This window comes from Tenrec ecaudatus, chromosome 1, assembly GCF_050624435.1.
Source record: "Tenrec ecaudatus isolate mTenEca1 chromosome 1, mTenEca1.hap1, whole genome shotgun sequence".
NCBI lineage: Eukaryota > Metazoa > Chordata > Mammalia > Afrosoricida > Tenrecidae > Tenrec > Tenrec ecaudatus.
In genome coordinates, this window is record NC_134530.1 from 246,289,024 (window position 1) to 246,315,449 (window position 26,426).

The 26,426-nt window shown below is 47.9% G+C and overlaps 1 protein-coding gene across 1 annotated transcript in view; it reads right to left on the reverse strand.

Annotated features, from left to right (window-relative positions):
* The window catches only part of CAPN8 (calpain 8), a 98,518-nt gene that overhangs the window by 66,758 nt on the left and 5,334 nt on the right, over positions 1–26,426 (reverse strand). The window contains exon 2 of the mRNA XM_075540585.1: positions 19,147–19,216. Within this exon, the coding sequence (XP_075396700.1) occupies positions 19,147–19,216 (70 nt within the window). The remainder of the gene's footprint in view (positions 1–19,146; positions 19,217–26,426) is intronic.

The following is a 26,426-nucleotide window of genomic DNA, read 5'->3' on the forward strand; positions in this document are numbered from 1 at the left end:
TACTCCCCTAAAGGGGTGTGGCCTTGGAAACCCCCAGGGGCAGTTCTACACTGCCGTCTGTGAGTCAGAATCGACTCAACGGCAGTGAGTTTGGGTTTGGTTTATTGAAAAACAAAAAATAAATATATATGCTCGGAAGTGGGTCAGATACATTCTTATACCAATGCACATGATTGATCTGTGAAGTAGGACTTGCTGCCACCTGCCTGCCCCTCCCCTGGCTTTTCTGTCCAAGCTCTTGAATCCTGTCCCTCGTCTCTAACGAATGCCCTGTCACTGCCTTCTCTCCTTCTGGGACCTAAAGGACCCTCTTTCCCTGAATAGTCACTATCCAGGAGCTGGAAGCAGAAAGTTGTCTAAAGCAACAAAATTGTCAGGGCATGAAAATACCCAAACATTTGCACGCAAGCGTCCCCCTGCCCCCCACCCCACCCCACCCCCGCCCCCGACAACACTGGCAGCTACCTGGCCCACCAGCCCTGCCTGCAATCTGGCTAAAGCCACCGGATCTTACGAATTTGGTGACAGGGACACTGAAGAGCTGCCCCCACCCCTGAAGCCACGTGGCAGCCATTGCCGAAGGAGAAGGTGGCCGAGTGAAAAGAGTTCTGGCTGAAGAACAGATCGCTGAGGAGGGTGCAGGTTGGATTGACACTTCAAAAGCAAAGGGTTTTGAGAATCAAAGGTGCAAGAGGGGCCCCTGGGAAAACTGAGGAAGCCTAAGTGTGCTCAGGATCCTGCTGACAAAGCCAAATGCAAAGCAGAGGCTGTGCATCCCACCACCTCCTCATTCTTCACAAAGCCAAAAGGGGATTCATGCCTCACTCTAAGACTTAGCCAAAGGAGGGGGGCGGGTGGAAAGGGGGATCTACATGTGACCTCCTCCCTGGGGCACGGACAACAGAAAAGTGGGTGAAGGGAGACGTCGGACAGTGTAAGGTGTGACAAAATAATAATGTATAAATTATCAAGGGTTCATGAGGGAGGGGGAAGTGGGGAGGGAGGGGACAAAATGAGGACCTGATGCCAGGGGCTTAAGTGGAGAGCAAATGTTTTGAGAATAATGAGGGCAATGAATGTACAAATGTGCTTTACACAGTGGATGTATGTATGGACTGTGATGAGCCCCCCAAAAAAATGATTTTAAAAAGATTTAGCCCAAAGCGGGGAGAATGACATAAATATTATGAAATGCTAGGCAAATTTTTTTTTCATAATTGAAAATTTCTGTTTTCAAATCGTAAACCAAACGAACCCTTGAAAGACTGTTGACTAAGAAGCGTGGGCTGCCATTTCAGGTTCGTCACCCCCCAACTTAACTTGCAGGGGTGTCTGAGTGATGCATGAGATTAACTCCCTTGGCGGCTAACCAAAAGGTTGGAGGTTCAAGACCAAAGAGAGGCCCCTCAAAAGAAAGACCTGGCCACCTGAAATATCAGCCCTTGAGCCCCTATGGAGCCCAGTCCTGTTCAGATGCAAACAGAGGTGCCTTGAGTTGGATCAATTCAACAGCTGCTGATTCTTGCTGGATTGCAGGTGCTTCCCTTCCCCGTGGAGCCAATCTGGCGGCACTGCCCCTTCATTTAAAAGCATTCCCCAAATCCCTGCTGCCCTTAGGAATGAAGACCAAACTTCTGAACACATCGCCATGCCGGGGCCTGATCTGGTCACGGGCTTGTTTCTCCTCCACTCTCCGCTTCTGCACCTGCTGCGCCTTTGTCACTTTCCGTGGGGGCTCCCTGCGCCCCAGGACCTGCCTCGTTCTATTCCTGCTGCCTGCAACCCTGCCTGTTTGTGCTCCTGTTTCCTCAGAGGCTACGGTGCCTGACACAGATGGAACAGGGGCTTCCTGAGCCTTTGGCAAATGAAGAATGTGCCATGCTTCCTGATGCTGACAAATGAATACAGTAAATAAACCATGTGTCCCCTCCCTTATAAGCATCCCACCACCTGAATCCACCATCATTCAATACCCTGCCTCGCCACGCCACGCTGGGTTTGTAAATGGAAAGTCTAACACTGTGTATAGCAGTGGTTCTCAACCTGTGGGTCGTGACCCCTTTGGGGATTGAATGACTCTTTCACAGGCGTTGCCAGATTCATAACTAGTAAAATTACAGTGATGAAGTAGCAATGAAAATAATTTTATGGTGGGGGGGGGGAGTCGGCACAACATGAAGAACTGTATTCAAGGGTCGTGGCATTAAGAAGGTTGGGAACCACTGGCTTACAGCAAAGCCTGCCTCATGTTAGGACGGTGCTATAGCAAGAGGCCATCGTTCCAGAAGCCAGATGCTGGAGTACATCCAACCACTGGCGTCGCAGGTGTCCTGAAACTCTTCAGGGTCCTGATGTCACTTTCTCGGGGGGTTGTGGGGTGTTAGGGTCACTCTAGGAGATAGATCACCACTAGGGTTTCAAAGACCCCCACACCCAAAGCTGACTGGTATTTTTTTTCCTGAGCAATGGCGGTGTGACTCATTTGTGGCCAGCATAATCTTTCTATCCTCAAAATAACTCCTTGCAAACGGTACTACCTATAATAAAGCACACTAAATAATCCACGTTGGCGGCGGCGTTCCCACCCCACCCCAACAGGCCGCCTTGCACCTCACTCTCTGGTTCCCACGGACACCCAGAAAGTGCCTCTGGGGCAGATGCCAGAGTTGGGCAGCTCAGCGGAGACTGCACAAAACAGGGCAGCATTCAACCAGGGACAATTCTAGGCCAGCGGGTCTCTAGGTTCCAGGAGGGAGCTAACTCCCTGAGAGGGAATGTCCAGCAGAAGGAAAGAGATCCCTGAGAATGGCTGGCCGGTGAGCCAGAGGCCAGCGTCCTTGGCTCTCTAAGTTCTCAGTGGGGAAGGAAGGAAGGAAGGAAGGAAGGAAGGAAGGAAGGAAGGAAGGAAGGAAGGAAGGAAGGAAGGAAGGAAGGAAGGAGACTTCACAGCTGAGGGTTCTTAGATTATTTCAGCTTCGTTTAGTTGCTCACATTGCCTGCCAGGCTAATTCCTATCTAATTTCTGCTATTGTTGGAGGTATAAAGCTCAATGGGCCAAAACTGCTTCTGGACTTTCTAGCCCCCACCCCCTCCCCTCAACTTTAAATCAGACTTTGAATGCTCTTTAAAGAAAGGAAATTATAAAATAGGAATTGTTTCACCCAAGGGGGAAAAGCCCACTAAGTCACTGTGTTTGGGGCTTATGTAAATGGTACATCTGGCAGCTGCTTTCAAGGCCCCCTGCACTTACTGATAATGTCCTTTGAGTTCCAGCAGAAGAGGAGATGCTGGGGCCCAGGCCCAGTGGAGAACGAAAGACTCCATAATTAGCTCCCGCAGGGGTGAGACCCATGCGGCAGAGTAGGAAGTGGTCTCCCACAAGGTGTGCTGTGTGCAGCCTATGGCACGTGATAAAATCTCCCCGTCCCACCCCTACAAACAATGATACATTGCAGGGCATGCCCAGGGGAGGTGGGAGTCATGGAGCTTCCAAATACACACAGGGATCCCGGTGGCTGCTGCTGCTGTTGTTGTTGACGTTGACCTTGAGTTTATCCCAAGGTGTGATGACCCCCATCAGGCGCTGAGTAAACTATGCTCTAGGCTATGCCCAATTGCTGGGCTTGGCTTCCGAAATGCCTCAGGATGGGCTCGAACCACCCACCCTTTTGCTAGAAGTTGAGTATGTGGCCAGGTGTACCACAGCACCAAAGAGCAAATGAATGCAGAGACAAAGAGGAACCAACACTCTTAGGCAAGGGGTGAAGAGATCCTGACCAGAGTAGGGAGCTGGCCAACCATAAGGAAAGCAAGTTTACCCAGAAACCAGTGCAGCGATACCCAGGGCTTGTCTACAAAAGAACAGCGTGTCTCCGAAGACCCAGGGGAGGATGACTCGGTCATAGTTCAGTGCAGATCAGACGAATGGAGGCAACTGGAATACCAGCAAGTCCAATGGTCAGTGCCATGACAGCCCCAGCCAGGGCCTCGGGTAGCCTAAAGGCGAGACACCCTCATTGCTGGTGGAGCTGTATTTTTGTTCAGTGTATACGAGGTTGTCCTGCATAGTGATTCCAGTTACATATTTGCATCGAGAGGTTTCCTATAAACATCCCACCGTCCACCTGTAAGTGTGTTGTACTGTTGTAACTTGCGCACTGCTGTGCTGCTGGAAGCTAAGCCACCAGTAATTCAAATCCCAGCGTCACCCACGACGGACAGCTTTCCGCGGAGCTGCCAAACAAAGACAGACTAGGGAGAAGGATATGGCAGTCTACTTCAGGAAAACTGGACCTTTGAAAGCTTTATAAATAGTGGCAGAACACTGTCTGATTCCAGAACAAGTTGGAAGACACCTGAAAGACTACTGTAGAGGAGTTGGCTCCCCAAAGTAGAGATGCTCCTAGTGATGGCGATGGGGTCAAGCTTTCAGGAGCTTCGCTTGCTGATGTGGCAAGACTCAAAACAAGAAGGCGCAGCTACAAGATGCACTAGTAACTGGAACATGAGATGTCTCATTCCCTCCCTGCCATCCAGTTGATTCTAGCGCACAGAGGAAAACTTCCCCTTCTGTTTTTCCAAAGCTGTCGATCTTTATGGGAGAAGAAAACCTCGTCTTTCTCTCACAGAGAGGCTAGCAGTCTCAGACTGGTCACTGCCCTACATGTAAACCACTACACCACCAGGGCCCTTACCTGAACTACAGAAAGTACACATCTAGGAGGCTGAAAGCTGTCCAAATGAAACGTGAGGAATAAACGTCAACAGTCATTGCTCCTCAAGAAGAACATCTCAGGAGCTATCCTGAAGTGCATCCTTGCTGTGAGAGGATAATATCCAAATACCTTCAAGGAAGACCAATTAATCTGTTATCCAGATTCACACACCAACCCCTAAGGGCAGAGATGAAGAAAGTGGAGATTTTCACCAACTCCTGCAGTTTAAAATTGATCACGCATGCAGTCACGACTCATTAATAATTACTAGAATTAAAATGTGAAAGTTGGAAACAAAAAAAGGATAAGCCGTTGGAAAATATAGCCTTGGTGACAAAAATAATATGGAAATAAAATGATAGCATTTAACCAGAACAACAACCTAGTCAACAAGAATACCATTTTTCAATCTAAATGGCAACTATCCTATACCTGTACCTCACCAGATAGAGGACACCAGATCAAATTCCCTATATTTGTGGAAAGAGACCATGGAGACGCTCAATGTCATCAGGCAGAACAAGGCCTGAAGCCAACTCCAAAATAGGCTATTAATTTCTCATATGCAAGTTAAAGTTGAAGTGGAGAAATATTTTATTTTTTTTAAGTTCACGAAGGCCAAATTTAGAGGCCTGAATTTAGAAACCTTCTTAATGTTGATGAATTGAACAGTGATGATCAAAGACCAAACGATATCAAGGACATTATACATGCAAAAAGCCAGCGGTCATTTAAAAAAAAAAAGGCAGGAAAGAAAGAAAAGACCAAAATGGATGTCAGAAGAGATTCTGACACTTGCCCTTAAACGAAATAGCTAAAACAAGGTGGCATGGGGAGATGAACAGAAGGTGTTAGAGGTGACTCAAGAAGACCAGGTAGGATATTTGAATGCATGGGCAAAGACATGGAATTAGAAAACCAGAGAGGAAGGACCTGCTCATCATCTCCCAAGTGGAAAGAACTGAAGAAAATGCTCCGGCCTCCAGTGGCAATGTGTAAAGATCCTATGGATGAAATCGCAACTGTTGGACGTATCATAGGGAGATTGAAGAAGAAGCACCTGATCCAAGGCAGCAGCCAGCAGGAGGCTGATGGGAGCTTGGGGAAAAAATCAAAAAAGTGGAATGGAAATCTTCTGTAACATTCATTCCACCCACCAAAGATCGCCTTTAAAGCAATATCCATGAGAAGAGGAAGGCTTGCCTGTCAGTAATTAGTTCTAAAAACTGGAAGCCAGCCACCAGAACCAGTCGCGTGATCTAATCCCTCACAGCACCGGTGAATGACCCCCAGCCCAAAGGATCACCATACATTCTGTAAGAACACTGAAGCGTTTACAGGTAAATATGGGAGAACACGACCTGTGGACTACAATCTGCCACCACCGATTTCAGCCAGTGTGAGCCAAGACCCTAGCAGTACGTTCAAAGACACACACACACACACACACACACACACACACACACCTGCAAAGAAGATTGAAGGAACACACAGGAGATGATCGAGAACTCACAGTGCTGAAGGAAAAAGTTAAAGCAACACTAAAGGCATGAGTGAACAACAAGCCTCCAGGAATCGACAGAATTCCACTTGAAATGTTTCAACAAACTGAGGAAGACCTAGAAGCACTCACTAGTCTAGGCCAAGGATGTGGAAGACAACTCCTTGGCTAGCCAACCCATCCCAAATAAGGGTGATGCAACAGAACACAGAAAGTCTTGAACAGTACCATGAACATCACATGAGCATCACATGAGCATCACATGAACATCACATGAACATCACATGTAATTTTAGAACCGTTGCAAGAGTGCATCAACAAGAAACGGCCAGAATTCCGAAGAGCATGTGAAATGAGACATACCATTGCTGATGTCAGAATTGCTGAAAGCAGAGAATACCAGAAGGATATTTACCTGTGTTTCATTGATTATGTGGATCATAACAAACGATGAATCCCATTCTCAAGAATGGGAATTCCAGGACGCTTTGGATTGTGTTCATGCAGACTCTGCACACAGCGGGCGTCTGAACAGTACGTACAGGAACAGACTGCCTGATTTAAAATCGGGAAAAACGTGCATTGGGGTTATATTCTTTCACCATATTTATTCAATCTGTGGTCTGAGAAAAAAATCCAAGAAGTTGAACCATGTGAAGAAGAATGCAGTGTCAGGGTTGGAGGAAGTTCATTAACAAGCTGTGGCATGCAGGTGATCCGAGCTGATGTACTTACTGATGACGATCCAAGACCACATCCTTCTGAATGGCTGATTATCTCAATGTAAAGAAAATTAAAATCCTCACAACTGGACCAATAGGCAACATTATGATAAACAGAAAAGAGTGAAGCTATCAAGGACTTCATTTTGCTTGGGTCCACTACAACCCTCCTGAAAGTGGAAATCAAGAAATCAAAGGATGTGTTACATTGGGAAAAGCTGCTGCAGAAGATCTATTTAAAGTGTAAGGGGAGAGATGTCACGTTGAGAAGTAAGGGGCGCCTGGCTCAAGCCATCGTGTTTTCATTCGGCTCACGTGCACGTGAGTGTTGGACAAGCTGAATAAGGAGGATCTGAGGCTGTTGGGCTGTGGAGCTGACGGAGAATAATGAATGGACCATGGACGGCAATACTTGAAAGAAGTAGGCTCCTGGGAGTTGAGGATGGTGAGACTTCATCTCCTGTACTTTGTCCAGGTTATCAGGGGGGCCAGTCCTTAACACCACGCTTCATAAAGTACAGGGTTAGCAAACAAGAGGAAGACCCTCTACGAGATGGATTGACACAGTGGCTGCAGCGTGGGTGCAAATATAGCAATAATCATAAGGTGGCGCGGGCCTGGGCAGTGCTGTGCTGTGTTCTGCTGCATTATACAAGCAGCTCTAGGGGTTAAAATCAACCTCACAGCACCTAACAACACTCACAGCATGGACTTGCCCATTTCGGGCTTCTCGCAAGAACTACAAATTATTGGATTGTATGATATGTGGATTACATACCAATAAAAATGTAAAAAAGCAAAAAAGAAATTAAATGGAAGAAAAACTACAGACTCTAGCCAAAGCTCCTATCCGCAGTCATTCTACAAATATTTGTTGAGCATCTCTTCTGTGTTCCAATACTGCTCTCCACATTAAAAACAACTCACTGCATCTGAGTTTATTCCAATTTATAGTGACCCTTTGGGGATGAATAGAACAGCCCTCATGAGTTTCTGAGACTGTAAATCTTCCCAGGAGCAGAAAGCCTCATCATTCTCTCACAGAGGGACTGGTGGTTTCAAACTGCCGACCTTGTGGTTAGCACTCCAACCAATAACCCACGATGCTACCAGGGCACTAGGCCTAAAGAAATGCTTATTCTCATGAAATTTCTATTTTAATGGGGGAAGATAAAGAACAATTGGCTGTGTCTGCTGGACAGTAGTAAACGTACAAAGAAAATGACTGCAGAGTGAGAGCAGAGAGAACCACGTGGGATTGTTTTTCTAAAACCACGCAGTCAGGGAAAATTTCCTAGCTTCTCCTCCGTGGAAAAACTGGCTGAAGCTGACTTGTGATTCCCCTCTTAAAGCACATGCTCCCTAGTTTGCCATAGTCCCACCACTCTCTATTATCATCTGCGCCAACCCTACTTAATTCATCTTTGTAGCCTGTGAAGGTGTTTGAGATGTGACCTTGGAGTTAGTTACCCTAAAGAGCCCTCCAACTGTAGTTTGCCAGGATCAGGAGGAGAAGGAGATACTAGCCCTAAAGAGATGAGGAGAACGAGGAAAAGTAAACAGGATTGTAGGAAATAATGTCAGGCAGGTACCAGAGAAGGCAGCCTCCCAAGGCTAAGTTGGCTGGGGAGGAAGCTCTGTATATATTTGGCCCTGGAGAGTGTGATAGAGAAGCTTAGTCCCTGAGTCCTGAACAAGTGTACAGAAGAGGCCCGAGGTGTAGCCAGGACTTTTGGGTTTCTGTCCTCCCACAGAGCAGCAGGTTAGGGGAACCAGGGGACAGAACACCCGGGACCAAGACTGAGGGCAAAGATCTAGGCTACAATAACCTGGGTTTGGGTCATGGAGCCTGGAAACAAATCCCAAGGCCACAAAGCCATCCTGCAGGATTTCCACACAAGATAGTACCTTCTCTTGGGAGAAGGTAAAGGGCAGAGGGTAAAGCAAAGCGCAAAATGGAGAGGGCCCCATCTGTAAGAGGTAGGAAGAGCCAAGGTGTAGAGCAGCCTCATGCAATCCCCTAAACCAACATGAAACCCAAGCGTAAGGTTTACAAATGGAAAACAGATGACACCTCGGCAGGGGGCAGACCCAACCACTTTCTGTCCACTGGCACTGGGTAGCACCTTCAAGGTCAGCAAGAAGAGGTGAGGGGCAAGATGGTGGTGACAGGAAGTAGAGAGCCAAGAAAAGTCTCTGGAAGAGAGTGGTATTTTGAGGGCTTGTGAAATGACAAGTGGGACAACACAAGACTCCACTTAATCCAGTTCTTCAAATGCGTGTAGCCTCTGGATTAAGCCCCCAGGAACCCCCTGTGACCATGGACCAGGGAGCTATCATGCAGAGTGCATTAGAATGTAAATTGTTGCGGACGCAGTTGGGTTAAAATTTAGCACCCTATCGTTTGAGCTCCCTGATGAGCCATCTAAATTTGTTCTAGGTTTGTTTGGGGCGTTTGTTCTGCTTTCTTTTCCATTGAGGTATTTATCTGTTGGTTGTTGTTGTTATAAGTGTTGGTGTTTTGTTTTTAATATTTTTCTGTAAATGAAATCCAGCATAGGTAAAAAGTAAAATAAGAATAAATGTTAAAAAAAGAAAAAATCCAGGATAGGTAAATCTATAGACAGTAACTGGATTAATGCTACCTTGGGGTTATGGCAGGAGAGGTTTGGGGAGAATGGGGAGCTAATAACGGTGAGTACAAGAATGAAGAAAATGTTCTAATGCTGATTGTACCAACCTTTCTTAGAGTGACTGAACTGTTGAATTACACAATATGTAAATTATATGCCAATAAAACGGTTTTTAAAAACCTGTGTAGCTTCTAAGAGCAAAGGCGTTCTTTCTCCATGACAAAGTGGCCTGGGCTTGCTCCTGTAGACCTAGGGAACCAGAATGACTGGGAGAAGGAGGGAGGAGGGCACCCTGCTTTTGTTCCTTGGATTGTGCAGTTCAGTGTATTACTTGATATGGCTCTTTTAGCCATGATCATTTTAACTCCCACCAAATGGCTTTTTCATGATGGCTCTGGGTAAGGGACAGTAGGGGTGGGGATAGCTATTAATAGGATTATATGACTCAGTTGTGTATGATTGTTAATAGGGTTGCTTGTTTTGTAAAACCTTGGAACTCTGATGTGGGCATTTGTCCATTTTGCCGTCCTCCTGGATGTAAAATGAGCCACCTCAAGCAGTAAGGGGGATCTTAGTGTCCTCAAAGATAAAGACCCAGAAGTGAAACACATTCTTTGGACCCCGAGATCCCTGTGCATTGAATCTCCTCGACGCAGAGACAGAAAGCTGTGACACCAGAGGAGAGGCAGAAGAGCAGCAGCAGAACGAAGAGCCAAAGCATGAGACAGGGCAGTGGGCTTCCCAGTCTGTGGAGCAAATAAAGTTGAGGGTCTTCAGGCAGAAGGCTTGCTTGGGAAGCGGCCCTGAATTGGGGAGTTCGGCTTGCAGACAGACCTACAGAGCTAGAGCTGAGCACCTTTGGGCTGAGGTTTCTAGTTGAGTGGTGTGTCCATTGGGCATTTGGGGGTAGCCCTAGAAGAACTTTGTAACATTGCCTGAGAAAGGCAGAGCCCAAGGCACCTCCTGGCTTAGAGACCAAGGACCAAAGAGAGGCCTGCGGCACAGCTGAGAAGAGACTGTTCTGATTAAATATCTGTGTCTTGAGCTTTTCGAATCCTGAGTGGTAGCCTGTTAACGTTCCCCATAATCATGACTTCTCAACCCCAGCTGAGAAGTAGAGTGCTGTGGGAGGGATGGCTGGTTGGTGTCAGAATTGGCAAGAAGGCCCCAGGGTGGAAGCATGTCCATTAAATGTGTGTGACCATTTTCCAGGAAAACTCCTTTGAATAGAAGTCACTGACACTCTTGTTCTCTGGCCATTGTGTGTACACCCCGCCCCACACACACACACACCTCACTGTCAACACCGCATACAACTTAGACAAATTGCTGCCTGGCCCTGTACCGTCCCCATGTTCTACTGTAGGTTGGACAGCTGTAATACATAAGATTGCGATCTCAGCGGGCGATCGCTAGGCCTTTCTTCCTCTAAGGGCTCTGCTACAATCTGTTCGGCATCATGGTCACAGGCTTGAAGTGCTTGCGAGGTGACCACCTGGATCCACTTGTTGAGTGGAAGTGAGAGAAATGCAGCAATAAAGAGACGGGTTGACTCTGGCCACTGACACCTGTGCAGCTGGTTCACAGGCACTAGAGAAGACAAGAGTGGGTTGACTGGCCTGAAGTTCATGAAGTTCAGAAGGGACCTAAGGTTGTTGAGAATTTTTGATGGGCCCACTGACTGCACATGAGGTGCATGTGTAACCTGGCTCTCACCTGGAGAAGGTGATCATGCTGCCATGAATGCCCCACACTGTCCTACTTTAGGATTCCATTTTCAGATCCAAACCTTGGGTGGTCTGACTGAGACAAAGCTCAGCAAGAGGCCCTAGACCTCAGACCACCCAGTATCTCTTCAGGATGTTATGTAATCTCAAGGCTAAGGTGACATCTTGCTGGGTGTCACCTACACATAGGCTCACCTGCCTTTTCCCAGTTCACTTAGCAAGTAATGGGGAAGCAGAAGCAGAGAGAGCTGACAGCATCTTGTCACACACACACACACACACACACCCTCCCTGCTGGATGAAGCCTGTCATTTCTGTGACACAGAGCTCTGAATCATTTTTGTGCAAGGGCCCCTTTGCCGCTTCAATGAGGCCAAGGACCCATACTCAGAAAGATTTTTCCAAAGGCAAACCACTTTTAATTGAAACTATGTAAATGATTGTCCCGTCCCGCGGGAACTTCAACCTTAAGGAGGGAGTGGGAATTGGGGGGACAAGAGACACGAGAATGGAGAAATGGAGACAAGACAGCAGTCTGATCAAGTCTCATTTATTGAGTAAAAGGCTACAGCTTATATAGGCCAGGGAAAGGGAAACAAGCCGCAGGTGTGTCCCTGAGAACAATAAATGGGGGAAGCAAGCCGCAGGTGTTTCCCTGAGAACAATGACCGCAGAAAAAACAGTTCCTGTGGAAAGTTACAGAGCTCAGGCAATAAAGATCAAGAAAATGGCCAGGCCTCATGGCTCCGGACAGGTAAGGTTATGGCCGGGCCTCATGGTTCCCAACAAATGATATTGAAAGACAGTTATGAAAATGTTAGCAATTGAGTGGCTGGTGAGTTTGAACTGCTGATCTTACTGTTAACAGCCCAGTGTATAAACCCACTGAGCCACCAGGGTTCCTTGTTAGCAACTGAAATTCAGTAACATTTGTACTTCTTATTAATATCCTATATAAAGGACATACTTTCAAGGTAGTAATGAGCAGAAATGTTACTTTGAGATATTTACAACTGTGGTGTGATATGAAAATAATCTAAAATTTCTATTACTGTGCTCCACTGCCCACATTCATAATGGAAGGAAATGATAACTTACAGTTAGAGGTGAGCACAACTGAAGATATAACAGAATGCTCTTATGTTCTCAAAATAAGGCTCAAGATACGAATCCTCCCATAATTCACTGGCACAAATTCACACTAACAGGTAAATGGTTGTCCCGGTCCCTTTCCTCAGAATGGACAGATGAGTGACAACAATGCATCCAAACATGAGGGCACTAGGAGCCAAGAGAGAGAGAGACAAGATATGTCCCCAAGGAGGAGAATGACTGCAGATAGAAAAAGACCCCGTTAGGAAAAGCAAACTTCCCCCACATGTGTTCAAGTGTCTCATGGGAATGGGAAAGTTGGACACTGAATAAGGAAGACGGAAGAAGAATCGATGCATTTGAATTGTGGTGCTGGAGGAGAATGTGGAAAGTACCATGGGCTGTCTTGGAATAGCCAGAGTGCTCCTTAGAGGCAAGGCTGGGGAGACTTTGTCTCATGTACTTTGGACAGGTTGTCAGGACAGACCAGGATAACGTACTTGGTAAAGCAGAGGGGCAGCACAAAAGCAGAAGGCCCTCCGCGAGAGGGACTGACGCAGCGGCTGCAGCAATGGGCTCAAGCATAGAACCGTTGTGAGGATGGTGCAGAGCCAGGCAGTGTTTCCTTCCGTTGTGCCTAAGGTCGATATGGGTCAAAGCCGACTCGATGGCACCAACAACAAACCCACGTCAAAATTAGGCCCACGGCGGGGCCAAACGAACAGTCCTCCGCAGTTTTCCCTGCTCAGTGGAGGTTTGGCCCTGCCCTTTCCAGAATCAATACGCAGCTTAGGCCATTTGAGTTCTCTGAGACTTCCCCCGATTGCTCATTAAAAGTAGCCATGCAGTCCTAGTGGATTGATTTGCTCCGGCCCAGTCCTCCAAGGACGCTACAGATCAAGAGGTGTCTAAAAAGCACTCATAAAGATGCTGACACCACCCCTGAGTCCTGAGAGGCGGCGAGGCCGGCCCCGCTCCAGGAGCCCGGGTTCTTCTCAGCTGGGGAGTGCAGCGGACTCTCCGAGCAAGATCAATGTGAAGGAGGCAGAAGAGAAAGCCTCCTTGGTTGTCTGAGTTCTCGTTGGTTCTCTGAGTGTCTGCAGAGACATGTGAAACAGCCCCGCCATTCCCCTTTCAAAACAAGAACACAGAATATAAAACTCTATCCAATAAATTCAGCAAAAGACATCAATTCCATAGAGGTGGACCCCCCAAAAAAACATGTCAATAAACCCAGGATTGATGAACCTTTAGGGACAGCAAGTAGAATCAGGGTTTTTGATGCTTGTTTGTTTGTTTGTTTGTTTGTTTGTTTGTTTGTTTTGGGGGGGCACAGTGATGGCAATGGGGGTGGGGGCAAGAGGGTTAAGGGGAGACAATGCCAAGGAGTCCAGGAAGGAAGAGAATGCTTGGAAACTGAATGTGGTCGCAATTGTACTACACTGCTTGATGTGACTGAACTAAATGATTTTTTAAATCATCGATATGAGATCAAATGGCCAATAATCACTTTAAAACAATGATGAGAAGACAGGGAACAGGTAAACTGGATTAATGGAACTAGGATAACCTGAACAGAAATGAAGATGTTAATGCACTGTCAAGAACGCAACCAACGTCCATTAACAGTGTGTGTACACACTAGTGACTGGGGCTCTCAACAGCAGCCTCAACCTTCACTGGAAACACAACAGAATTTTTTTTTTTTTAAACCAGGTCAGTAAAGAATGGGTGGTGGCAGAAGAGACTCGCAAAGACAAGCGCACACACTCCTGCAGTGTAAGACTGGGGACGAATAGTGATACAAATGCTGGGGTGGACAGACAACAGCAACAGAAACGCACTGCCATCAAGTCCCTTCTGACCCATGACAATGGCCCTGTAAGACAGGGTGCGGCCGTCCCTGTGGGTTCTCGAGACTGTAACTCTTTACAAGCCGAAAGCTTCATCTTTCTCTCATGGAGTGGTCGGTGGTTTCGAACTGCTGACCTGCATAATCACGATGACAGAGGACTCCCAGGAGAGTGAGAGACGCAGGTAGCTACCAAGTCCTTCAACAAGAAGTTCATTTCCTTTGTTAATCCCGCTGTATCTGACAGCATTCCAATCTGTCTCCACCGCATGCCTCCGAGCGTGAACCCACTGCAACCATGCGTGAACTCTGAGCAACGAAGCAGTTTGCCCCTAACCACCAACTGAAAGGTGGGTGGTTTGAATCCACCCAAGGGCTCGGTAGAAGAAGATCTGTCAATCAAACCAGTAGACATGTTATGGAGCACAGTTCTCCTATGAAATTCATGGGGCTAAAAAAAAAAAAGAAAGAAATTCATGGGGTCGCCATGGGCAACAGGTTTGATTTACTCATCTGTGGAAAATAAATTGCCCTTTGGAGAAAAACACTGAAGAAATATTGACGGGCTCTCTTTTAGAAGGCCTTCGGATTCCTCCCTAAATTCCAGAAGTGTTTGTTAAAGAAGAAACTCCCCTGCCCCCTGTTCCTGAAAAGTGTCCTATTTCCCTTTCGGACAGCCGTGAGTTATAGCGTCACATCTTCCTTAGGTGGCTTAGGGGCCCATTTCCACCTCAAGATGTTTCCAGTCCTGGTGCATTTTCACAACGATAGCCATAAGTCATACGGCGTCTGAGTGTTTCTCTGGATGTGGATGCAGCGGTCCACAGGGAGTGTCAGCTTGTACTGGGAGCAGCCCTGGTGGCATAATGGGTCACACATTGAGCTACTAACTTCAGGGTGAGCCGTTCAAGCCCACCAGCCATGGCTTGGGAGAAAGATGAGGCGTTCTGCTTCCATAAAGATTTACAGCCTCACAAACCCACAGGAGCGGCTCTGCTCCATCCTTGGAGTAAGGTTGCTGTGAGCTAGGATGACAGGGAGTTTGCCGAGCCTCAGAGATGGGCAGGCTCGGACAGTCCCACTAAGTGGGATTTTTATTCTACATGCCAGGCCCAGCCGGATTGTCGGGCACAAGGAAGGCAGGGAGAACCACGAGCGGTCTCAGAGTCAGGCTGCTTGCTTCCAAACCATTTCATGGTGATACAAGGCACAGCGCTTAGGTCAACTGACCAGAAGTTCACCAAACACCCCTTCTGCACTGCTGTAGCCCGGGGGTGCTGCGGGATAGATGGTGGGCTGCCGATCACAAGGCCAGTGGTTCAAACCCACCAACCACTCCAAGGGAGCAAGAAGAGGTCATCTGCCCCTGAGCAAACATGAATCCATCTCCCGCCCTGGTTCCACAAGTGCCGCCTGGCACTGCCTTGTTCTTTGGGAACACCCGCCGTATGTCGCCAAAGGAGTCGTCCCTCTTCACCCACCCATTGCTCCAGGCCTGGCTGGAATTTCACAGGCCGCACATACATCACTGACACAGGCCTGCTGGCTCTCTGCCCTGATGCTGCGTTGCTGTGCTGCCGGACCGGACAAGCGGGTTTCAACCTCTGCCCAACCCCTGCATGTCAGAGCACAACTGTGCTCCAGAGGTTCCCAGTGGCTGATTATTCAGAAACAGATGTTGTTGTTGTTGTTGTTGGAGCCATGGCGTTCTGGTAGGAGCCATGGCGTCACCTCCAACCCATAGCAACCTCCTGCCCAGCAGAGTGAACCACTGCCTAGTCTGGTGCCAACCTCACAATCTCGCTCTTGTTTGAGTCCATTGCTGTAGCCGCGATGTCCACCGTCTTGTGGAGGGCCATCTTCCTTTTCTCTGCCCCTTCTGCTTTCCCAAGCATGGTGTCCTCTAGGGACTGGTCTCTCCTGACAACACATCCAAAGTATGTGAAAGGAAGTCTTGCCAGCCTTGCCTCTAAGGAGCACTCTGGCTGCCCTTCTTCCAAGATGGGTTTGTTTGGCTGCGACACATGCCTGACTCTTTCTTCTAAGTGCCTCTGAGTGGACTTGACCCTCCAACTGTCTTGTTAGCATCAAGCAGGTGACTGTTTGCACCACACAGGGTTGCCCTCTGAGCTGTGAGGCAGCCACTGGTTAACTTCCTACATTTCAGTCTTTGGGCTGCTATCTACAATGTCAGTAGTTCAAAACTACTAGTCACTCTGAGAGAGAAAGACAGGGCTTTCTACTCCTGGAAAGTTGCAGTCTTGGAAACCCACAGAGGCAGTTCTACTCTGTCCTGTAGGGTCACCGTGAGTTGGCATTGACTTGATGGCAGTGAGTCTGGGTTTTGGTCGGCTCGATCTATTCAGACCCCGTATCCCAGACCTCTTTCAGGAGCTGGGAGATTGCACCTCTTCTTCCTCGGGCCTTTAGAAATCACCAGTACCATTAGTTTTGATATGAATTTAACTCAGAGTTAAACCAAAACCAAACTCACAGCCATCAAATCAACTCTGATCCATAGTGACCCTGTAAAACCAAGTAGAACCGTCCCTGTGGGTTTCTGAAACTTCCAATATTTACAGGAGTCGACAGCCTCGTCCTTCTCCTGTGGAGCAGCGGACGGACTTGAACCATTAATCACAACCTCGCGGGTAGCGGTTCAAACATAGCCCCCTATGCCACCAATGCTTCTTACCTCAAAACAAACCTCACTGCTATCAGGCCCACTGTGACGTATAGTGAGTGACTGTATAGGTCAGAGTTGAACTGCCCCTGTGGGTTTCCAAGACTGCAACTCTTTACAAGAGTAGAAAGCAAAATTGTGCCCTCTGAGAGGCTGGTGGTTTTGAACTGCTGGCCTTGGGTTAGCAGCCCAATATGTAACCACTCTGTGACCAGGGTTCCACTTGGACTCCGTTAGCTGGGTCCATGGCCTGCATTTCCAGTCTTGTCTCATCAGCCAAGGTCGGAGCCCTGGTGTCGTAGGGAGTTAAGGGTTGGGCTGCTAAACAGAACATCAGTGGCTCAAATCCAGGAGCTTCTCCGAGGGACAAGGGCGAGGTGGTTTGTCCCACAAGGATTCACAGTCTCCGAACCCCAAGGAGCAATTCTACTCCATCTCACAGGATGGCTGGGTGTCAGAATCGACTCCAAGGCAGCAGGCGTGGTTTTGGTCTCCATCCACAGCGCACACTTGCCATGGAGATGCTGAAGCTCCTCTTGGAAACATTTTCTTCTCCTTGCTTGAAAGGATTGCAAAGGAAAATCCATTCCAATCGATCAATTAAGAGGCACTTACTAAGCACCTTTTCTGAAGTTAAAACATCTGTAACAAGGAGCTATTGAAGGCATGGGTTCCACATTGTGCTTCCCCGAGAAACACATTAAACAGGTCAAACATTTAGCTTGAAGTGAGAGGCTCTCCAGGCCGATTGATAGGAGGGGTCAGAGTACTGTGCTTCTGCAGGTGCGCCCACAAAGGAAGGGGGCTGGAGGCTGTGGTTACAAGGGCAGGGGACACAAGTCAGGGTTGGGGCCCAAAGCCCTCCAGGCTCCCCAGGCCTAGTTGCTTTGTTTTGTTTGTTTTTTTTAATTAAATTAGAAGCATTTAAAATAAAATGCCCTGTGAATTTTCACTATCACTATCATGAAGATTTCAAGCAAACTGGAGAGAGGTTTTCCTGGCTGGGGGGTGGGGGGATGGGGTGGGCCGGGGCTGACTGGAAGGGTGAATTGTCAAAATTAATAAACACAGGGCTATCGAGTTTGTATGAATGCTTCCTTTGTAGGCCTACATTGTGCAGAAATCAGGAGACAGTGTTTGGAAGCCCAGTGAATTCCGTTCTAGGCCATGTTGTCCCATAAGAAGTAAGCATTGTCCAACGCAGTGCAGAAAGCCCCACCTGTGCGGGCCTCCCCCCCTCCTCCCAGGTCAGGAGTGCTTATGAGAGCAGCAAAGCTGAGTCTGTTAGCAAGAAACAGGCCCAACAATTGAGGCTAGGACTTGCTCCACAAGGTAAGATCCATGGTTTTTAAGTTTAACTGTACCAGGTTTGAAAGGAATATGGAAAATTAGGAGACTGGGGCTATGAAATAAAGCTGGGCTAGAAAAGTACGATCCTTTATTTTCTTACTACTTACAGAACACATCTACTAAGGCATAAACTATGACTGCATCTGGAATTATATAGACATGACCACAGAAGGTTTTGTCCACTAAAGGGTAACTACTATATAAACAGCATCACTCACTCACTGCCATCGAGTCAATATTGACTCATAGCGAACCAGTAGGACAGAGAAGAGCTGCCCACCATGGGTTTCTGAGATTATAACTCTTTCCTGGAGTAGAAAGCCTCATCTTTCTCCCGTGGAGCAGCTGGTGGTTTCAAACTGCTGGCTTTGTGGTTAGCAGTCCAATGTGTAAGCACTACACCGCCAGGGCTCCTCCCATATAAACATAACACAACATGGTGATTTACTTTATACATGTAACCTGGCTCGTGGCTCTGACCTTGACTGAGCCGAGTCTGCAGGAAATCCCCTGGTAGAGGATTCAGCGATGGCTCGGCATCCTAGACCCATGGTGAGGAAGGCAGACTCAGAAACACACGCCCACAGAGACCCGCGTGGATATGACCTGAGGAGCCTGGTGGTGCTGTGTGGCAAATCACTCGGTTGCTAACTGAAAGGTGGACGGTTTGAACCCCCAAATGCTCCAAGGGAGAACGCCGTGTCAGTCTGCTTCTGGAAAGATTACAGCCACAATGAGTCAGAATCCACTCGACCATAATGGGCTTGATACTTCGTCTATTTGGTCAAGTCTAACAGCTTAATCTGAGGTGGCTCATTACATTTACACACACCCTCCCCCAAAACAAATAGGACTCTCCCCTGTTACTCACCTAGACCACCTTGACAAATGTCTGTCCGGGTAGCTCCACCAATGATAAACTGCGGGCTGGGACACAATTCCTGCAAGTAATTAGGGACAAGCACAAGTCACCCCATGCTCAATGGTGCTGGCTGCCTGGAGGAAGACACACTCAAACGAGTGGCCCATCAAGGCAAGTCCAGCTCCTGGTGGCCCCGGGGTGTCAAAGTACAAGTGTGCTCGACAGGCTTTTCAGTCAGTGATCGTTCAGAAGTGGACGACCAACATGTTTTCCTAAGGCCCCTGGTGTGAGCTGGACCCTCCAGCCATTTAGTTGACAGCCAAGTGTTAACCCATTTGCACCCCCAGGGGCCCCCACGTGGAGCATTATGGTCACAGTTGCAGGCCTGGAAGAAAGGTGGGAGGGCATAAACAGGGTGTCCCCAGCTTACAACAGTCTTCCAGGGACCATGAGCTGCACTTCCCGGTGTGGCTGTCTGTGTGTTCCAGACAACGTCTCCAAGGTTCACTCCAAGATGTTTATATACAAATTAGCCACGTCTAATCAATCAAGTCAAAGATCAGCTTCATAAGAATACTGATCAGAGAAGTCAATAATAATGCGAACTGAGAACCCACTGAGGACAAAGCCCTCTGAACAAGGTGTGCAGGGTGGTCGGGCACGGCCTGCCTGTCATGGTCTGGCTGCGGTGCCTGCCGCAGCCCAGAGAAGTGAGAATGCGTACCCACCGCACCGTGTGCCCTACCGTCACGCAGCCAGGAGCTAAACCAGGGCCCCAGTGATGGCCGGTGTTGTACCTGTCTTGCACAAAGGCGACGGGAGGGAGGAGGGAGGAGGGAGGGAAAAGGTGGGGACAGGGTGCTCCTGCCCTCAGCCAAGCTCCCTGTCCACACAGAGAGGATGACAGTAATGGCTGGCACTCCAGCAGAGCATTAGGAGCCCATGGACACCCATTAAATACTGGGCTGAAGGATAATGACCCGTCTGCTGATGAGAACACTGGGGCATCCAAACAGGAGAGCTCAACTGTGCTGTGTTCTGCGCTGCACCGACACTTCCTCCACTCCCTCACTTCAGGCGGGCATCTGCCCACAGACAAGCTGGTCCCGGAGAGCTCTGCTGGGCACACCGGGCACTCTTTCTTTCACTGTGGACCCAGGGTGGTGCAGAAGAAAGGCCTGGTGATCTAATTCCAGCAACTGAGCCTTTGGAACCCCTAGGGGACCCCGCTCTGCTCTGATACGCCTGAGGTCACCTTGTGCTGGGCTGCACTTGAAGGACACAGGCTTCATTCCACTCAGGGTCCTCTTTGTACCTCAGCAGGTTGGCAGGAGATGTGGGGAGTGAGAAACATGACAAAAGGGGGGCAGGAGGGACACACGAGTGCCTTCGGTTGCCGTGGGAAAGGAAGATGGTGTTCATGGACAGATCTGAGGAAAAGCCCAGTGTGAAATCCTGGCGTGTGGACTACAGACACCAAGGCAGAGACCTGAGAACGGTCCCTTTGGGATGCTGGCCGAGAGACTCTGAGAGGAAGAGGATATGTGTTCGCTAGCAAGGTGGGGTTCTAGAACAGTCTCAGGAGAGCTGGGTCTGTCCATCACCAGGCAAACCATCGCCATGAAGGGACAGAGAGGACTCCACTTCGTGTCCTCAGGGCTGACCTGGGTTATAAACAACAAGGACTGCTTGACCACAAAGAGAAGGCAGCACTTCTTACTTCAGAGCGAACAAGCAAAGCAAGCCCTCTGCCTGGAGTCCACGCGCACGCCTAGTGACCCTATAGAATGGAGTAAAATGGCTCCCGCGAGTTTCAGAGACTGTGGCTCTTTACAGGAGTAGAAAGCACTGTCTTTCTCCCATGGATCAGCTGGGCGTTTTGAACTGCTAACCTTTCAGATCACAGTCCAATATATAACCACTACACCACCAGGGCTCCATAGCAAAGAAGCTACCCCCGCCCCCACCCTGGCCCCAAACAACAGCTCAATTTCATATAGTCAATTCTGACTCACCGGACTGCTAACCCCAAGATCAGCAGTTTGAAATCGCCAGCCACTCCATGGAGGAAAGATGTGGCTTTCTACTCCCTTAAAGAGTTACAGTTTCAGAAACCCACAGGAGCAGTTCTACCCTGTCCTGGAAGGTCTTACCCAAATAACCATGGCAGAGAAGCCCTGGTAGCATAGTGGTTACTTCCTGTAGTGATTACCCATTGGGCTAGTAACCACAAGGTCAGCAGTTTGAAACCACCAGGTGCTCTACAAGAAAGAGATGACGCTGTCTACTCCCACAAAGAGTTATAGTCTCAGATGCCCACAGGGGCCATTCTACCTTGCCCTATAGGGTCACTTTGAGTCAGAATTGCTTTGATGGCAGTCAATCGATCATCATGGCAACCCCTTGTGTGTCAGGGTAGAACTGTGACCACGGGCTTCCCGTGGCTGTGATCTTTACAGAAGTAGAGCACCAGGCCTTTCTTCCACACCACTGGATGGGTTCCAACCATCAACTGGTAGGTTAGTAGTTGAGCACAAATCATTTGTGCCACCGAGTGAAAACATTTTTTTTTTTTTAAGGACAGGGATTCAAAGAGGGAGGGGTGCTGAGGATAGATACTCAGGACCTGCAGGGTCTCAGTGGAGCTACAAGGAGCTGAGTTCAAGTGATGGCCTGGTATGGACTGAATCTTCTCCCTAAAAATATGTGTCACCTTGACTAGGCCATGATTCTCAGGATTATGCAATTCGACTCCATTTTGTGACCTGATATAATCATTTAATGCCTTGTAAATACAACCTCTATGATGTCAATGAGGCAGGATTAGAGGCAGTTATGTTAATGAGGTTGAATACACTCTGTAGGATTAGGTTGTATCTTTAATCAATATTCTTTTTCCATATTAAAGAGATTAAACAAGCAAGCAGCGAAGAACAGGACTTCAGCATCACTGAGAAAGAAGAGTCAGGAGTGGAGTTTGTCTTTTGGACCTGGGGTTCCAGTTTTGGGAACCTTATAGATCAAGAGTAAAGTTGATGCCAAGACACATGGAAATCTCCAACGGAAGGTAAGACTTTCCCCCAGAGCCTCCAGAGAAAGCCTTTCCCTACAGCTGGTATCCTGTAGGTGGACTTTAGCCTCTTAAAACTGTGAATGAATAAATCTGTTTGGTAAAGCCGCCCACTGTGGTATTACAGCATGAGATAACTATGCAAGACATAGCCCTACAACCCAATGTAAGATCATCGCTCCTGCCTAAGTGGATGGAAACAGCTCATTTGGGCTGCTCTTTTTTAAGAGTATATATATGAGGGAGATTCAAAATTTTCATATAAAAATAGAATTACAAGATAATGGAATTTTTTGACAAACTTCCTGAAACCCCTTCATATAATTTCATTATATTGTTTTCCATTGAAAAGGAAAATCTTCACATGGGGAAAAGAAACCCCTTCCAACCTACATTCTTCACTATTAACATGTCTTATGTATCCTTCCAGAATCTGCCATTGTGTACACGCACACATTTTCGTTGTTAGATGATTTTATGTCCACTTGGACGTATGAAAGTCAGGGTTGTAATCCAACCATTCAATCAGGTTCATGCTCTCCTTGGGGTGTATAGCCTCCTTATAAGGAAGAAAGTAAGAACCTTCTTCTCTCTCTCTGACCCTCCACCTTCCAAATTGCTGGGGTTCTGCCTGCCGCCAGGGGCAACTCCCGTGAGCACCTCACCTGGAAAGCTGTGGGTGTTTGACCACGTTTCCACCAACCTTGGATACATGCAGCGCTGCCCCCACTGACCTGTAATCCTCCTACTTCCTGCCTCACCCGTCTCCATCATCAGCCTGCAGCTACTTGAGGCTGAAGAGGGGCTTATGGATGGGCATCAGACCCATGGACTTACGTTGAACTAGACTGGAATACCTTCTTGATATGGAATTATTCCTTGACATAAGGTCTTTCTTGTACATAGATGAGTGCCACTAATTTAACTTCTGTAGACAAGCCAGTCTAGCACACAAATATATGCATACTCTCGCTGCTATCTAGTTGATGTTGATTCATAGCAACACTGCAGAACAGGGTAGACCTTCCCAGTGGGTTTCCCGGACTGCAACTCTTCATGGGAGTAGAAAGCCCCTTCTTTCTTCTGCAGAGTGGCTGGTGCTTTATAAAGACTGATCTTGCCCAGTGCATAGCCATTGTGTGTGTGTGTGTGTGTGTGTGTGTACGCTATACCTTGTAATTGTGGCAAATATATATGCTTATATATACATATGCACGCATGCCAATGGACACGTTATATAAAGCAAAGCATTTGCCATTTCAGCGTGCTTTCATGACATTTCACTGGCATTCACTTCGGTCACCATGTTATGCCCATAAGCAAGGAGTGGCCCTTTCCCCCTTCCTTTTCTTAATCATCACTGTTTGCACATCCTTTCTCATCAGCACATGCAGCCCATTAGCATTTCACTGTAAGTAGCAAAGGTTGTTTATCCCGTTCTCCAGTGATGGACAGTTAGCTTTGTTTCTCAATTTTTTTTGTTGTTGCAATGTTTGTCGATTTTTTTTGTTGTTGCAATGTTTGGTGGCTATTTAAAGAGAACTCGAATACTCGTGAGCTCCCCGGCTCCAGGCAATTCTCTCCTTGCTGCATACAAGGTGAAGAGATTTGAGGGAAAACAGCCAGAAGGAAGGGGTAAGAACATTTTAATTTAAAAAGGCTGCTTAAGAGAAAGAAAGAGACTAAATTGTATATGTGGAAAAATTACATTGGCAAATGTTGTACTTTCTATGTTGTAAATATATATTGAGAGAGAGAGAAAAGTTGTGTCATTGAGAGGGCAAAGGGCACATGGAATGGGCTTCAAGAGACTCTCCTGAAAAAGCTTCCTGTAAGTCTCCTGAGAGGGTCCCTGGTGACCTTGTGGGCTACGCCTTGGGCTGCTAACTGGGAGGTTCACGGTTCAAACTCAGAGGAGGCTTTCAGGTCCCATAAACATTTATAGCCCCAGAGACCCATAGGGCAGTTCTACTCTGCCCAGTGGGTTCACTATGCATTGCCATCAACTCAACAACAGTGAGTTTGGTTTCTTTGAGTGTTGCCCATTACCGATTCAACCACCAACGCCCTCCACTGCTGGCTCCTGTGACATTCCTTTTGCCTAAGACACCAATAATCACAGAACTGGCAACATTTGAGGGCCATTTTTATATTCCTGTCTCACTTCCTGCTCTTGACTATGTGATAGTGTTCTGTTCATTCCCTCCTGGAAATGCTCACCCTTTCTGAGCCCTTGTTGTATCTTGATTTTTCTGAGGACTCCTTCTGGGCCTCTTTCCAGTGCTCCTCACCTGCACTCGCCCCTAAGCATCCTGGAACCCCAATGCAGTTCTGTGCCCACTCCACTCCACTTCATAACATAATAAGATGGCCAAGGACTCTATCCTGGTAAGTCATCCAAACCCGCGGCTTCAACTACCAACCACAGGACATGTGCACACTGGTGAAACAGTGCCCTGAGCTGTAGACTCGATTACCTGCCCGCATGGTACAGGGTCGTTAGGATCACAGCTAGTAGGTCTATGAAGCTCTGCTCCAGCTTTGAGGTGGGGCTGGAAAACAGGGTGGTTACCAACGCTACAGACAGTTGCTAGGGAAAGGGTTCAATGCAGAATGGGACTAAGGAGCCTGTAACCCACAGCTGTCTAGTTGATCTCATTCTGACTGGTGGACCCCAGATTTCTGAGACTGTCAATCTTCATGAGAAGCAGACCACTTCCTCTTTCTCCCAGAGAGCAGCTGGTGGATTTGAACCAACCGAAGGGAGATGGGATGTTCGTTTTGCGTGTTATTTATTAGAGTTTTCCCACAGTCATCTCTCCATTGCTAGCTTTCTGTTGCAATTCGGATCAGAAATTCAGGGTGCTTCGGCAGCCCAACAGTAAGAGGTTGAAAAGAAGCAGGCCTCGGTGAAAAGGTGAGGCACCCCACTCCCCATACTTGAGGCTCTGTTTTTCCCTTCCTTTGTAATAATCTTATCTTTTTAGTAACAACATTTTAAAATGACTCATATAAGGATGACGAAACACTCAGTAAACACTAACTACTCAACCCTCTGATGCATGGACACAGGAAAACATGGGACTCGGTCAGTAACCCAAGGCAGGAAGTGATGTTCAAACCTCATATGCTCTGAGATGACAGCTGCCACTTGCCCCGGCCATTAATCTTGGTTTGGGATCTCAGGAGCTTGGCCCGTGTGCTTCCGGGAAACCCAGTGATGCCACTGCCTTCAGTAGCAGCAGTACCATGAGTGATGCCCACGTTCTGAGCTCGGTACTGCTAGCTCTCTATTATATGATCCCTGGTGGCGCTGCCAGCTGCAGCTTCAGTTTCCCACATGCTTTCTCTCCTGCAATTACAGTCGGCCACTACTCTCCTCAGGGGATGTGACTGGTTCAGTGGTTTAGTGGTTATACACTGGGCTGCAATCCAAAAGGTTGGTAGTTTGAAACCACCAGCCACTTCATGAAAGAAAGAGAGGGCTCCCTAGTCCCATTAACAAATATAGTTGTGGAAACGCAAGGGCAGTTCTACCTTGTCTTATGGGGCCACTCAGAGTTGGCATTGACTTGCTGGCAAGGACTGAGGGAGTGACGGAGGGAGGGAGGGGGAGGGAGGGAGGGAGGGAGATGCAGGAGATCTGGGTGTGATTTCTCATGCTAGTCACCACCCATCTGACAGTGGAGGCTTGCCTACTTCTATGACCCTGAGTAGGGGTCAGCAGAGCTTCCAGATTAAGATGGACTAGGAAGGAAAGGCTGGCAAATCACTTCCAAAATTTGGTCAGTGGTGACTACTTCTGCTGTGTACAGAGTCACCATGGGTCTGGCACCAACTCAAGGGCAGGTTACCTTCCCCCGAAGATGCTTAAATCGCCCCTTTGCTCACACCTGTCTTCTGTCTTGAATTGACTTCTCTTTGGTCTCTATCATTATCCTCTCCTTCCATCAAATCCAGCTCAAATATCTCCAGTAACTAACCTGTCCCCAGTTCTACCATTAGGAGCCTGGTGATATAATGGGTCAAGCATTGAACTGCTAACCACAAGATCAGCACTGCCAGTTCGCCAGTCTAGTCTCAGGAGATGGTACTGTCTGCTCCCAGAAAGATTAACGGCTTGGAAATCCTAGGGAGCAGTTCCCGGTAAGCTCACTATGAGTCAGAATGGACTCAGTGGCAGCGGGTTTTAGAGTTAACTGATCTTGCCCCTGAATTC